The 15,820-nt window shown below is 35.1% G+C and overlaps 2 protein-coding genes across 2 annotated transcripts in view; one reads left to right on the forward strand and one right to left on the reverse strand.

The window, feature by feature from the left end:
- LRP1 (LDL receptor protein 1) overlaps positions 1-4,222 on the reverse strand; it is a 55,112-nt gene extending 50,890 nt beyond the window's left edge. Inside the window, exon 1 of the mRNA XM_076412801.1 lies at positions 3,876-4,222. Coding sequence (XP_076268916.1) covers positions 3,876-3,948 — 73 coding nt within the window. The 5' untranslated portion in view covers positions 3,949-4,222. The remainder of the gene's footprint in view (positions 1-3,875) is intronic.
- A 308-nt stretch (positions 4,223-4,530) lies between these two features.
- PKD (serine/threonine-protein kinase D3) lies at positions 4,531-15,423 on the forward strand. The gene is made up of 15 exons (XM_076412814.1): positions 4,531-4,693; positions 4,898-5,056; positions 5,112-5,256; positions 5,315-5,455; positions 5,514-5,701; positions 5,994-6,255; positions 7,071-7,375; positions 8,628-8,952; positions 9,911-10,062; positions 10,122-10,352; positions 10,407-10,590; positions 10,641-10,823; positions 11,556-11,641; positions 11,701-11,792; positions 11,859-15,423. The coding sequence occupies exons 2-15, from the start codon at positions 4,925-4,927 to the stop codon at positions 11,875-11,877; spliced, it is 2,445 nt and encodes an 814-aa protein (XP_076268929.1). The 5' UTR covers positions 4,531-4,693; positions 4,898-4,924; the 3' UTR covers positions 11,878-15,423.
- Positions 15,424-15,820: the final 397 nt, after the last annotated feature.

Consider the following 15,820-nt stretch of genomic DNA (forward strand, 5'->3'; position numbering starts at 1 on the left):
TTAGTTATTACAATGACTATCATGTACATATTTAATTTTAAAACCCTTTTTTTGTGTTAAAAATCAAAATTTGGTTATATTTTACATTTTAATGAGTTCTTTATTTTGTTTTTGAAGTCGGTTCAATTTTTTTGTTAAAAATATTTTATTTTTTTCTTTTTAGTGTTAGATATTTATTCAATAAATTACGCAGTTATTTTATTTAATATTACAATGGATAGGCCAAGTAAAGGTGCAGCCTGTATGAGGAAAAATGGGAATAAAGAAACTTCTTCAGGCCCCAAGGTCCGCTACCTAATCTATGTGATTTGACAAATGTTCCAATCAAATTGGAACAACAAAAAATGGTTGCCCCCGTCGGGAATCGAACCCGCGACCATTGCGTGTAAGTTGAACGCTCTAACCATTATACCATAGAAGCAGTTGCCTGCGTTTTTCTACGGCTCTTTATATGATATGGTTAGTGTTTAAAAAGAAAACTGAATGTCTTTTACACTGAACTACCTCCGATTTTTAGTCACATCAGTTCACCAATAACATCATACACAAATAAAAAATATGTGAAAACTTTGTACGTGTCCTTGAAATTTGTGGTCTTTCCCCGATTTCTGACAAAAAGAAGGTTAAGTACCACACCTAACAAATATTGTCGATCGTGTTACCAAAATATCTGTTATTTCGCAGAATGAACCAGGCAATACAAAAAAAAATACGAAGGAAAAGTAGAAATACCGAACCAGTCGAATAAACAGACCAACCAGATGGCTGTGTCGACCTTGGACCTGTCATCTGACTTTTACCTTTTCTGGTAATGATCATCTTCGATTCGTCTGGTAGCTCGGATGACTGGAACCCGATGTCAACTACATGCGAGAAATTCTTCGAAATTAATTTAACAACCGTTTGAGAGGTATTACGGGTAAATTATGTTCGCAATTAAGGAAGGGTAGAGTCTTTCACAGTGTTTAACTATAATTTTAAAAAACACTCTCTCATACGCGGAAATATCGATCTGTTTTGTTCTAGGAAAGTCCGTTTGGATTGTTGTTTCTATGGAAATGTTAGAATGAACAAGTACTGCTCTTTATAACTGACTCTATCTCTTAGGAATGTTTATTTTACAGAGTTAGGGAAATTAACAAGTATCCTCCTTTGGGTCTTTGTTGTCAGTTTGAAAGTATTTCATACATCCAACAACTCATTTGAAGTTGAGAATATTTTTACTATTATATCGTGGATTTTTCTTTACAACTCTGGATAAAACCAATATAAATTTATGAAAATGCCAGCACTGGTAGATAATTACGTACCTAATAAAATGGCAAACATATTACTATGGCACACTGAAAATATGTTCCAATTTTTTTTTGGATTATTCTTTACAACTCTGGTTCAAACCAATATATATTGATAATAATATCACTATATATATATATATATATATATAAAATTGATTGCTTAATAACATGATATAAACATTTTTGTTGTAATATTGATACTTTTTAGAAATACAACAAAAATAGGTTTTACATGTAGAATAATTTTATTCATTTTTCTTTAGATTTTCTATTATAATTCTGTTTGACCCCAAGGTAAGTTGATAAAAATACCACTACTTATGTAAAATTTAATGCTCAATAAGATAGTATTACTGCCGTTCGTAAATATTTTGAGGTTTTATGGAAATGAGTTAAAATATATTTTTTCTTTGAAAATGTTAATGGTCAGTTTTTATTAATAACTCAAAAACTATTCACTATATGTAAAAAATAACCATTTTGTCGATTTTTTCACCGCAATATTCATATAATGTGAAAGTTTTAGTACATTTGGTGTCCTAAATTTTTTTGATGTTTTTTCCATATATATACTCAGGAAAATCTGCGATTTTTGGCCATTTTCTAACTTTTTGTTGTAATTCTAGTTTAAACCAAGATATAATGATGACAATCTCAATATATACGTAAAATTAGCTGCTTAACATGATGGAAGTATAATTTTGGTTAAAATCTCAAAAATGTTGAAGTTATATCTAAATTCTCTTTTTTGCAAAAAAATATTTAAACTCCAATTTTACCCATATCTCAAAAACTATTCACTTTATACAAAAAATTACAGTTTCTACGTTTTTTTCGCCGCATTATTCATGGAATATAATATTTTCAGTCCATTTGGAGACCTAAAATTAAAAAAAAAATTTGAGGTGATAAGAGTTAAAAATGTCTCATATATTTACGTTTTTGTCAATAATTCTTAATGAAACAACTATTGTAAGCTATCAAAACAATTAATTTTGAAAATTGATGGAATTAACAGGTGTCCTTCTTCGTATTTTTAAACTCTTATCAATATTTCTCACTAAAAAAGACTTTAAAAAATACTCGAACTATTTATTTTACAGAATTAAGGAAATTAAAAAGTGTCCTCCTTTGTGTTTTTAATAATCATCAATAATTCTCAAGGAAACAACTATTAAAAGCGATTTAGACTGTTATTTTTGAAAATTAAGAAAAACAGCCAGTATGTTTGTTTATTTTTAACGTTAACGTCAATAATATTCATAAAAAGCCCTTGAAAAATATTAGAAACGTTCATTCTAAATTGAGAATTGTTAATAAAGTCCCTTGGCATGGGTTCTCTTTGTTTTTTTTTTAACATTGTATCAATAATGGCCAAAAAGCAGGGTTTTAGGCATGAATCAAGGAAAGAATGCGCGAAAGAAAGGAAAGAACTACCAAAATTATAAAAAGCTGTTTTAAACAATTAGGAAAAACGCCGAGTACCCGCTATTACGGTTTCAATGATTTACTAATGATATTCAGGAAAACAGTGATAGAAAAACATGTACGGAACCGTATATTGTATATTTCCGATAAAAATTGTAGTATTTGCGAAACAGAAGCAAATAAAAACACGTAATAAATTCATCTCAGAGCTACAACGATTAAAACGGAAGCGACATGTTCAACGACTCGACTTTGTTCGTCAGTATGTTCAAACATGGTCCATTAATATGTCAAGCATGAACGAATATTAAAGAAAAAATAACAAATTATAATCAGCCACACATCAACTATAGCGACGATGAATTATTCATGAAAAATCACGACCTTCACCAACAACCAAAATTAGCCGTGATCCGTGGCTTGCACGTTTCGACAACGAGACGTACCCATCATCAAGCCCGTCGTCCTGGACCAGAAAACCCTCCTACCCGACCCGCCATTAAATAAACACTTGTTATCGTTCATGTTACCAAGTGCTATTTTCTCAACGTCTATGACATCAAAACCGAGTCATCTCCATCATCTAAGATTTATTTATAAACGCGTTCTAAGCCGCCGTATGTCCTAGATCCGGTTAATCATCGGTTATATTGACCGGGAAGGAATATTAAAACAGACGAAAACAACCACTGCCGTGTCGTGTCATATGGTGCCGGTTAGACAAATACACATCCCCTGTTATGGTGGAGAAAAGAGTGTCCAACGGCGAGATCGCACCGCCGGCTTGATTAGGTTGTTGCAAAATGGCCGTCAAAGGCCGGATATATCGGAGAAAAAAAAATACCACATTTTCCTCGCATCCTTTTAATTGCGAAGACCAGACATACGAGCGCACGTCCATGCAAATATTCGACATGTAATGCCCATAAATTTAAACCTCGTCCAAAGACTACTCGGACTTATTCCGATTAAATAAACTGAATCATTTAAAATGCATTCCTAACAAATTAAATTATATTAAATAAAGTGGCCACCGACCTGTTTCTATGGCAACACTCGGATTGTTTATTTTTTAAAACAATGGAACTGTGGTTGTCAAAACGATATTATAATCATTTTATGTTATTAAGAAATTTATATTATTATTACCTGGTGGTTTGTCGGCTTTATATCCTATTAAAATCAACCCCAGCAGCGGCACTAGAATGAAGAAACGCTTCATTTTCTTTATATATCGCTATTTTTTTTATTGTAAGGAAACGTTTCACTGCATTTTCTCTATACCACTAACGATTTTCAATTCATTGTGGAAATGTTCCGTATAAAAATGCCTGTTAGGCCGTAGGCGCGTCCAACACACTTAAGTATTTAACTCGCTTCACTCGATAAATTACGACACTGCTGCGAGTTTAATAAAAACAAAAAATATCAACACAGCCACAAGAAAACGTCTCGCGACGGTGTAACGCACAGTTAAACGAGTTTGAAGAAAATGTGTTGAGTTCTTCTGATTCGTCTAAATGGTAGGAAAAAAACAACCCCGTCAAAATGATTTGTCTCGTTCTCTGTCATCCGCGCGTGCCTAAACGCAAAACCGACAAAGATAGCAAGACCATATCAGATATACAAGTACGTTCAGAAATAACACTCAAAATACATTTGAATTAAAATGTAGTTCAATATATGTACGTCCTACTTAAAAGTATTTTATAACAATACATTCATAATGACCTATAATTTACCAATATTTAAATTATATTTCTGAACAAACACCGTACTTGTGTCAAATTTCAAGGCCAACCTTGTCAGTCTGTGATTTGTTGTCAAATGGTAGTGTGTCAGATTTATTCATGTTTTAGATGTTTTTAAAATTTTTTAGAGGCAAGAATCTCATATAAATCTCGTAAACCCTCTCTTAATTATTAGTAAACGAATAAATCTGAAAGCGGACAAAGAATACGCATGAGGTAGGTGGATGAACAATGAAAAACCTGAAAAGTAGAGTGAGATAAATCGGAATAACGGTATTTATATGTCCCAAAAAATAATCTGATCGATTTTAACAGCATTCGTCGTGACTAGAAACGTTAATAACAACCGGAAAAATTACAGTTATTCACGAAGTTGTTAATTTTGCCCTTAAATTATAGTTAACTCTATATGTGTTTCAGATAAAGAAAGTGCCCTAATTATTTACAATGGAGGATCAGGGGCCAGAAGTAACTTTTATGTTTCAGTTTGGGTTTATTAGAGACGCTATTACTGTTCCTCAGTCAACACTAAACTTAAAAACAATTAAGGATCTTGCCTGTGACTTTCTAAACTCAAAGGTTAGTTTCACACCACCTGTGTGATAATTTGAAATTACTGAAGTGATGTTTTCAGGTTCCTGATCATGGAATTAATCGGCTTCAAGACAGACTATTACTATTTAAACATGAATATAATTCAAACAATATTTTACAGTTCATTAATTCTGCTTCAGATATAGTTGATGAGACTTTGATAGAAATAGTTTTAACTGCTAAAGGTATGTTCTAAGACAAAGTTGATGGCATTTGATATTAATGAGAACAAAATAATTACAGTTCCAAATACACAACATACACCAGAGGCTAACATAGTCAGGCCTCATGCCTTAAATGTTCATTCATACAAAGCTCCAACTTTTTGTGATTTCTGTGGAGAGATGTTGTTTGGTTTGGTACGGCAGGGTTTGAAATGCGAAGGTATGTTTGAAATTTGAGTACTGTTTCCAGGTATTTTAGTTGTAATGTTTCTGTGCAGGTTGTGGACAGAACTATCATAAAAGATGTGTTGTTAAAGTGCCAAATAATTGTTCGTATGTCTTGTATGATAGTAATAAGTCGGAACGTCGCAGATCAGCCAACTTACAAGTACCAAGAAGCCCATCCGGTGGTAGTAATACCTCCTTAGCTTCAGCAAACTCCACCCAAACCGAAGACAGTGGCTTGGTAAGGCTGGCTAATTTTTTTACAGGAGTTAAGTTAGACGACTAGATCTTTGTGTATTACTCATAAGCATTCCGTCCATTTATGTAGCTGGTGAGGGTTTTTGATATTATTTTAATTGTAAATAATGATTTGTTTAATATATTTTTTGTTTTTAATAACTATGATTTTGTTTTATTTTGTTCTCTATGTGTATCCTCACTCACTCAGTCGGAAAGCATATCTAAAACCGTTCATGAGCTACAAGGGATGTACCATTTCGGCGATGTAAGATGGTTTAATCTTTCGGTTATAGATCTCCCAACAGACCCAGAACAGGTCACCGTCACTGGGCGGGCGGTCGTTCGAGAAGGAAAACGGATCGAGGTTGCGCATTCCGCACACGTTCGTCATCCATTCGTATACCAGGCCGACGGTCTGTCAGTACTGCAAGAAGCTGCTGAAAGGTCTGTTCAAGCAGGGCCTGCAGTGCAAAGATTGCAACTACAACGTTCACAAAAAGTGCCTGGAAAAGGTGCCGAAGGATTGTACCGGCGAGCTACCGCGAGATTCTGCCGGTAATATCAAATATAGGCGCGTGAAAAAGTAATCCACGTTTTTAGAGTTTTGTTGATACTCATCTAGTTTAATTCGTCAAGAATGCTTGTAATCTTCAGGTCTCTTTGCTTTTACTTCTCGTTATACGAGTGTAATTGGCCATAGATGTGTAATGTTTTTGCTTTATTCATAGAAAAATTATAGTTTACATGAAAAATTAAATAATTAATAACAGTACAATGGCTGAATAGAAATGAAGGCAGAATTCAAACAAATATAATTTCAGAGAGCAGAATAAAATAAGGGTGGATAATGTTAATATCATGTTTATTTTCATCATTATCATCATCACAGCCTTTTGGTGTCGCACATTTTAGCTTTTATTATTACTACTTTGTTAGCAATTAAAATGAGACAACCCTGGTTGTTTCAGATGAATAAGCCTCTCCTCTTTATTAATATTGAATTGTTTGTGTAACTGGTAAACCAAGAAATTCTGATCTGATCTGATCAATGGACTGCAAGTAGATTGCCCTGGATGTAGTCTTGAGCCCTAGTCTGACTCGTTTGTGTTGATTAATGGTATAATGTCACATTTTTTTAGGTGGAACATTTAGAAAGATTTTGTGACCAGTGATGATATAGTTAGATTTTAGTTTTGCCATGTGACTATTGTTTGTTTTTGATCAATAGGTCGTTCAAATCCGAAAAACCGACATTGTTATTATCGATTTTGTGTTTTAATTTCGTTGAGAACGTGGATTACTTTTCGATGTTTGTTATAATCGATTATGTCACCTTGTACAACGTCGTACTAATTGCCGGTACTTTGCAGTTCATTTCGAGTATGCCGAGAGCTCGGGCAGCGAGAGCCAGTCGTCCAACTTGGCCCTCGGAGAGGACGACGTCGACCAGGAGAAGGGCTACGGCCAGGAGAACGGCAACAACAAGTACATCGAGGTGATACCGGTACACGACGACGACAACGACTACTCGCCCTCGACGTGTAGTTCCTCCTCCTCGCCCAGCGCCAACATTCCCCTACAACGAATCGTCCAGTCGGTGAAGCACACCAAGCGGAGAGGCTCCAAGGTGATCAAGGAGGGGTGGTTGGTGCACTTCACCAACAAGGACAAAACGGTGAGTGTAGCTTTACTGCCGCTTTGCCGGATTTTGACCATCGGCGACCCTCGCTTATTGAAAAATCCTGGAAAAACTGGAATTTTTTTATCTCGAAAATATCGGTTTATTGACTTTTTAAAGCCCGGCCGATCACACGAGCCTAATTCTGGAGGATTATGGCATGCGCACAAGAATTTGAATTTGCAACGTTGCCAGTTTTTAAAATTATACGTATATTTGAAGAATTTAATAAAATGGAATAAATTATCTTGAATTCGCCTAACTTAATATATCAGACTGAAATTAAAAAATTGTTGATACGTTTTTCATCTCCCATAATCGATCGTGATCTAAACTTTAATACTTATTTTTTCTTTCTTTAATATTTCTTTATTACAGTAATTTTAATGTTGTGGAATGGCTATTTGATCAACGAGCTGTAATTTTGATGAGGTATGCGCACATAAAGGACATCGAGTCATATTTATCTGTACTTTTACTTTCGCATGATCAGCTGGATATAAATAAGCCTGAATCGGATACCCTCATATGTCTCTTCAGACTAAAAGTGTTATAAAAGTTGTTTTGGCAATATTCACAAATCGATGATTTATCCATTACCATCTACTATAATCAAAAATCAAACTATGAAGAGTACAAGAACAAATAAACAACCAAATTCTTAACCTTACAAACCAGTGACCTACCTCTCGATTCCTTGTAAATGGCAACGTCGCAAAATCAGGCTGAAACTGCTGAGGTTGTCAGAATTGTCACATTTTATCATCAATCATCAGTCAATTGCTGTATTCGCCTGATCTAGCGCCGTGTGATTTCTGTTGACTCGGACGAGATGAAAAATAGCTGATATAACAGAGTGGAAGCATCGCAGTTCAAAAATATATTTAATTTCCAATAAAACATCCAATACACTTCATCAAAATTTATAATGCAACGTTGCCGCGCCAAATTTAATTTTTCGTTTATTTTGACTCTGACGACCAAATATTAATGTAAAGAGAATAATGAAACAAAAATAACGTTATAAAATATAATGTATTTTAACGTTATGGTACATCTAATGCATATTTATTAAAGGACCTAAACTGCAGTTAATTTAAACAGTCTCAATAGTTTGTAGGTTAGAGTTGTTTTATTATATTTACATTGACATATGACAACGATTTGGTTGTCTGTATGTTTAGACGCATCAGACATCATTGCCACTCGACCAGAACGGCCACTTTGATTGCGTTAGTGTGGTTTTCAGGTGAGAAGACACTACTGGAGACTGGACACCAAGTCCATAGTTTTGTTTCAAAACGACACCAGCACCAAGTACTACAAAGAGATACCATTGTCCGAAATCCTGGCCATTGATACGGCGCGTATTAAACAAGGCGACGTGATGCATTGTTTCGAGATACGCACGGCCAACGTTGACTACTTTGTCGGGCAGGACCCGCTCTACGATATCCAGGATGGGAACAGCGTCAATCTTCCGCCACCGGACAGCGGTATCGGTGCTTATCTGGCCAAGAGCTGGGAGACCACTATCAAGCAAGCTTTGTTACCTGTAACCGCCAGTACAGCAAGTAAGTCATTTTATTTTATTTCACAGGGTTGCACGGTAGGCCAACATGCAGCTCCAAGCCTTCAAAACATTTTATTCGAGTTTACAGTGTTGTTAGTTTGTGCAAAATGTTGGCATATAGTATACACCATTTTATAGAATATCAACATTAAAATGTTTATGGATGAACAACAGTATTGTTTGTTGTTAATGAACTTTTTATTTATGTAATAATATTAATTTGAGAACTGACAATTTTAAATATTAATGATCAACTGGATTAAAACACAAACTGGCAACAATGTAGAGTAGGACAGATTTTTGTAAAATATATTCATTATATTTTGTTAACGGTAGGATTTTTCATTTATTTTACTAAAAGCTTTATTTGCATAATCTACTCATTGATTTTTTAATGTATTACGTGTTATCTAACTATTTTGAAGTAAAGACATCGAAGAAGGCGTTAGGTTACATACATATTTCATTATTTCGAATTATGGACTCGCCCGTTTGTTATTAAAAATAGATTATGTACAATTTCTGAGTTGGTACAAGGACAATTTTTACTTATTGGAATGTTTTACTGTGTTTTACATAACTGTTTTGTTTCTCATTTTTCAAAAATAAGCTGTTATTCTTTTGATTGGTATGTTTTATGATTCCTGTGATTTCGAAGCTATTTATTCGAAATTATTCCATGTTATTTTCATAACTTATCACTTATTGTGTATACTTTTCTTGAGATGAATGCCCTTGATGTGCTTAACGATGTAGTACTAATGTTCTCTTTATATTTTTTATTGCATTTTACTCACCAAATTTACATTGTATATATTATTTTACCATACCTATATAGAAACTTTGCCTTAATGCTCTGAAACTCATTATTTTTATTTTAACATTTCTGTTAGCATGTGTCAGTCGGTCTTATCCAGATAGGACTATAAATCCAAAAGCATCCCTTTGCTTTTTTTCAGAAGCAGAGGAAGCACCAGCGCAGAGCGAAGAACAAATAACCGACATGAGCCAGATCTACCAAATATACCCGGACGAGGTGCTCGGTTCCGGACAGTTCGGAATCGTCTATGGAGGAGTTCATCGCAGGACCACGCGTCCCGTCGCCATCAAGGTCGAATGAACCCCCAATACTCTAAATAAAATCCACTAAACGGCGACAATTCTCAACAGGTCATCGACAAGCTTCGGTTCCCCACCAAACAGGAGGCGCAGCTGAAGAACGAGGTGGCCATCCTGCAGAACCTCTCCCACCCGGGCGTCGTGAACCTGGAGAGGATGTTCGAGACTCCGGAAAGGATCTTCGTGGTGATGGAGAAGCTGAAGGGCGACATGCTGGAAATGATATTGTCGCACGACAAGGGCCGGCTCACGGAGCGCGTCACCAAGTTCCTCATCACTCAGGTGAGATCGTTCCGGAGGCCCCACCGTCAATTTTACCGTCCTGTCCCGTTTCAGATACTAATCGCGCTGAAACACCTTCACAGCAAGAACATAGTGCACTGCGACCTGAAACCCGAGAACGTGCTGCTGAACTCGGACGCGGAGTACCCCCAGGTGAAGCTGTGCGACTTCGGATTCGCCCGGATCATCGGCGAGAAGTCGTTCCGGAGGTCTGTGGTCGGAACCCCCGCGTATTTAGGTGAGAACGCGACGCTGATGAGTCCCCTATTCACTAAGCGGTTGTTTCAGCGCCGGAGGTACTGAGGAACAAGGGGTACAACCGCTCGTTGGACATGTGGAGCGTGGGGGTCATCGTATACGTCAGCCTCAGCGGCACCTTCCCCTTCAACGAGGACGAGGACATCAACGATCAGATCCAGAACGCCGCCTTCATGTACCCGCCGAATCCGTGGAAGGAGATCTCGTCCGATGGTAAGCTTGAGTGTAAGCGTGACAGTCATCAGACTGTATATTACTTTAAATATGACAGATTAAAAAAAAGAAAACAAGAGAAATATATAAAAGAAAAATTATATCAATACGTCGTAATGTTTCCGCATCAACTGTGAGTTTTAGTTCAGTTTGGCTTTGACGTACGACAAAATTCTAATCTAAATAAAATAATGGAACAAACATTTTATCAAATATGATGTATATTTTATGAATTTTTATAATCTTTTATCACTATTGCTTTTAAGAATTTTGCATACGTCTGACAACCGGACGATTTTGACAGGCTCATTCCTTTACGTGTTCATACTAATCAGACAGCATTGTGTCTATTTTTAATTAGAATAAAATGAGAAAGAAAATATTGTCTGATTCTAAAACGAATTTACAAATTGCGGCAGGCAATACATTAAACATCTTGATGACGCATATACAAACAAACTTTGAATAGACTATTTAATCTTGCGTGTGATATGAAACAGGTGTTTTTTTTAGAAATCTCTCTAGTACTCTTTTTATAGTTATAAATCATAGTTGTAGTCATTCTTTATTATTGTCTTTGTGCCTATTATATTGAACATAATGGAAATAGAAGCCTAGAAGTATCACATTTTTTGTTATCATTAATAATAGATGAAAACGTGGATGATTCTTTCACACACCTAATATCTCTTCAGGTCTTTTTAAATAAACACAATTATTTTACCTTTCCAGCCATTGACCTCATCAATAACCTGCTACAGGTCAAACAGAGGAAACGATATACCGTTGACAAATCTCTACAACACATCTGGCTGCAGGTAAGGACTCATTTGCACCACGCATCCCATCATATCGTAAACCCTCGATTCCTCCACAGGACTACCAGACCTGGTGCGACCTGAGGGCACTCGAGAACCAGATCGGCGTCAGGTACATCACTCACGAGTCGGACGACGCGCGCTGGGAGAAGTAAGACAGCCGCCATCATCGTCGCCACCAAAGAGGCCGATCTCTGATCCAGTTTTCTACCCGCAGGTACAGGTCGGAACAATGACGAGACAAAAGCTGGCTCCATAACGTGAAACGCTGCCTGATCGGCATCAAGTCCTGAGAATGAATGGAACTGGCTGTGAACCCGCGGTTTGTGGCTCGACCAGGAACCCAAATGCATCGAAACATTGAGCAATACGTCCGCGATGCGCTAGAGGACGTTTCGGACCTACCCCCGCCCCCGGACCGCCAGCATCATCATCACCAGTTGATACGATATACTCGAATCGAAATACTCATATTTGCTCGGTACTTAACTAGACCCGGATATTATTCTCGTTTATTATTATTATTATTTTATATATATATATATACACCGAGATGGGACGTTCAAAGTTAAGAGTTCGTCAAGAGAAATGGCACGATATCAACGTTAGAATTAGCGTTGGGAAATATCGTCTGAAAACAGCCAAAACAGTCAGTAGTAAAAAGACTCCCCACTGAAAATAGTAATTACTATTTCAGTCAAATATGCACGTTTCGACTGTTTTTCTATTCGTGATAACGGGCGGAGATGTACGAATTCCTTCCCGTACTAATTTTGAGAGAGACAAGCACGGATATAAATGATTGATTGACACCCTAAACCTATTTAATCGTGTTTTAATATTCGGAAAGTAACAATGACATAATATCATGAAAGCAACTCGTTTATTTCTACTGCATTACTACTAAATTTTTTCCGCCATCATTTCCGTGTCGTAAGTAAGAGATATATAGTCTGTTCAAAGTTATTTTGTACGTCATCTAAATTTGTGACGTCAGAACGTCGCAATGTTGTCGCATCAACTCGGTTTTCGTTCAGTTTGGCTTTGACAAACAACAACATTCTAATTTAAATAAAATAATTCTTTCTAAACAAACATGTTATCAAATATATTTTATTTTAATATTATAGTACATCTAAAAACTACAGTTAATTATACAGCCACGATAGTTTGTATGTTAGAGTTATAACCTCTTATCACTATTGCTTTCAAGAATTTTGCATAAGTCTGACAACCGGACAACTTCATTCGTTTACGCGTTCGAACTAATCAGACAGCATTGTGTCTATTTTTAACTAGAATAAAATAAGAAGGAAAATATTGTCTGATTCTAAAACTAATTTATAAATTGTGGCAGACAATACAATATCTTGATGACGTATGTACAAAAAAACTTTCAATAGACTATACATATTTCTTTTCAGACTTTCTTTTGAAAAGAAAAGGAAAGAGATAAGTGCTATAATTTATTACCTTCAAAATAGTTTCGCTTTGAGTGGGGTAAAACTATTGTATTGACTTGATTGTAAAGATGAATGGAGTAATGATCACTAAATATGTGTGCCGTATTTTCTCTATTCTCGCCCTTTTAAAATACAATAATTATTTTATTTATCGTTAATAAGGAATATTTTAAGATTATTGTTCGGTGAAACTTGACTGAAAGAAGTTTTAACATTCAAAAGGCTTGAATGAACATCGAAAAACACACAAAATAAAAAAAGACCCAATAGTTGCCAAAATAATATAAATGCAATAAAAATTATTTTTCTGTCTATCAATAAAAATGTTGTTCCTTTTACCTTATTACATTAATAAGTAATTTTGAGGGACATAGTTCCAAAATGCTGCTGTATTAATGTACAATATATTGTTGTTTACAAGCAAACTACAAACAAAACATAGAACCATATATATACATGTAAATATAAATCTATGTAAGTATAAACTCGGAACATTATTTTCAAGGTCGCAACTAGGACGGCAAAGCTTGAACGTTAAAAATCTGATTCGAATGAAACTAGCAGGTCCGAAAATCAGTCGATAGTTCCCAACGCTAGTTTAATCTAGTTATATACAATTTTCATTGAAACGATTCATTTGTTTATATCTGCAAGAAAGTCGGATATATACAGAGAATGACGTCGGCAAATGACGAACTTAACGTCAAAGAATTTTGTTATTCATGCTTCTTTGATTTCTGCTATCCATTTCCTGACCAGCATTGCCTTCACATAACCAGTCACAGTCCTTCCAATAAAACAGCTAATGTATGCCATCAAAATTTATAATGCGGCGTTGCCGCATCATATTTAAGTTTCCGTTTATTTTGACTCTGACAACAGAATACTAACATAAATAAAATAATAAAACAAAAATAACGTTATAAAATATAATTTATTTTAACATTATAGTACATCTACTGCATATTTATTGAAGGACTTAAACTACAGTTAATTAAACAGCCACGATAGTTTGTACGTTAGAGCTGTTTTATTATATTTACATTTACATATGACAACGGTGTCGACTATTATAGACGGATTTGGTTACATGTTCGGACGCATTAGATTTTATTCTGTCTCGTTTTAACCAGAGTAATGATAATTAGTAAAATGAGAAAGAAAAATGCTTGATGCAAGTTCAAAGGGATTTTGCGTTTTTATAAACTGAATTTGACAATACATTCGACGACGTTGATGACGTACATTGGCTGTTTCATTTGAAGGACTATAGTTTTAAATACGAGAACGGCATGTGTTTGTTTTGTGGCTAAATTAGGTATATTTAAGCAATGAATTTATATGACCATAAAAAATATGGTGAGTAATGAGAAGTAATAATGTTATTCCACCTTTCAGTGTCGAAAGTAACTCTTAACTCAGAATGGCCCCATACATATATTTTTTTACAGAGCTTTATTTTTATATACATTTAGTTGTTAGGTATATATATCTAGAGAATACTCGTTAACTTTGTTTTTAACATATTTTATTTATTTACGACTTTTTTTTCGACGTTATTTCCGTCATAACAACTATCCCAAATCGACCGTCACTAATACGTGCGCATTTTTATACTAACGCCTTATATTATCATTTTTAATTCGTAGGTATCGTCATACATGGTTGTGTGCGATTAAATAGTCTTAGTATATTCGATTGTTATGTGTACGAGTGAAGGAAACAAAAGACTGTAACCGTGGCGATGCGAAATGGGCGGTATCACCGCCCTCTCCCCTCGGAACAAGGAATTTTATCGGTGTTAGTGATTTTTGTTTTGTTCCCCCCACAAAAGGAACGATTGACCCACTCACACATACACGCGCGCATATATATACATTTCGATGAATAACATTGAAGAATTACCCTTAGATATTATTAACGAACTTAATTGGGATAAGTCTTTTTAACCTATTTAAGGACAATATATGCTTCCTTTTTGAATCTACTAGGAAACGATAGAAGAACGCACATAAACTATTGAGGATATAACAACAATGTGGCCTAATGTACTTGTGAATTGTTATATTAGAGTTTAAAACGTAGTTTTTTTTTTGGTATAGTTTTGGCGCTGTTAGCACAAAGCTATTCATTTAGGTTGTGATTTGATAAAAAAGAGAAACATAGCGATTTAAGACCAAAACAGTTCGACGTAGGAGATACCCCCCCCCCCCCATCACCCCAGATAATTGTTTTTCTGAAATGTTAGAGCAGAGGTATAGGGAATATATTTTATATGAAATGTAAATAAAACAGTATACAATATGTTATTGTACCCAATTGAACGTGTCTTTTTTCAACCACCACAGAGTTCCCACTGATAGTTTAAAGGTATTCTTTAACGAGGTCGTTTGAACTACTTTTTTTGTTAAGTTTAAGAATTATCTTATTAATTTTATTTTTTTAATTATTATTAATTTTACGTAATTCTCATCAGTATATTTTTATGCGAACCAAAACTATAACAAAATGACCATGGAAAACCTTTAGGAATCTAGATGAATTGACTTATAGCTATTTTATCAACATTGTGGCGATAGTAACAGTTTCTGAAACATGTACCACATTTTGGTTTAAAAAATTACTGTACAAAACATATTAGGTCCATATTATTCCAATAAACATCACAAAAATATTAGATACTGAATTATTGAGCCTGTAACTTTACGTAATTTGT

Source organism: Rhynchophorus ferrugineus, unplaced genomic scaffold (genome assembly GCF_030347505.1).
Source record: "Rhynchophorus ferrugineus isolate W39M unplaced genomic scaffold, kcgeb_rfMv2 rfM8, whole genome shotgun sequence".
In the NCBI taxonomy this organism is placed as follows: Eukaryota; Metazoa; Arthropoda; class Insecta; order Coleoptera; family Curculionidae; genus Rhynchophorus; species Rhynchophorus ferrugineus.

Excerpts from the sequence above, each read along its gene's own strand:
- PKD (XM_076412814.1), top strand. The coding sequence starts at position 4,925 with ATGGAGGATCAGGGGCCAGAAGTAACTTTTATGTTTCAGTTTGGGTTT. Across the intron at positions 5,702-5,993 it reads AAACCGAAGACAGTGGCTTG|ATCTCCCAACAGACCCAGAA; the intron begins GTAAGGCTGGCT and ends TTTCGGTTATAG. Across the intron at positions 7,376-8,627 it reads TCACCAACAAGGACAAAACG|GTGAGAAGACACTACTGGAG; the intron begins GTGAGTGTAGCT and ends TGTGGTTTTCAG.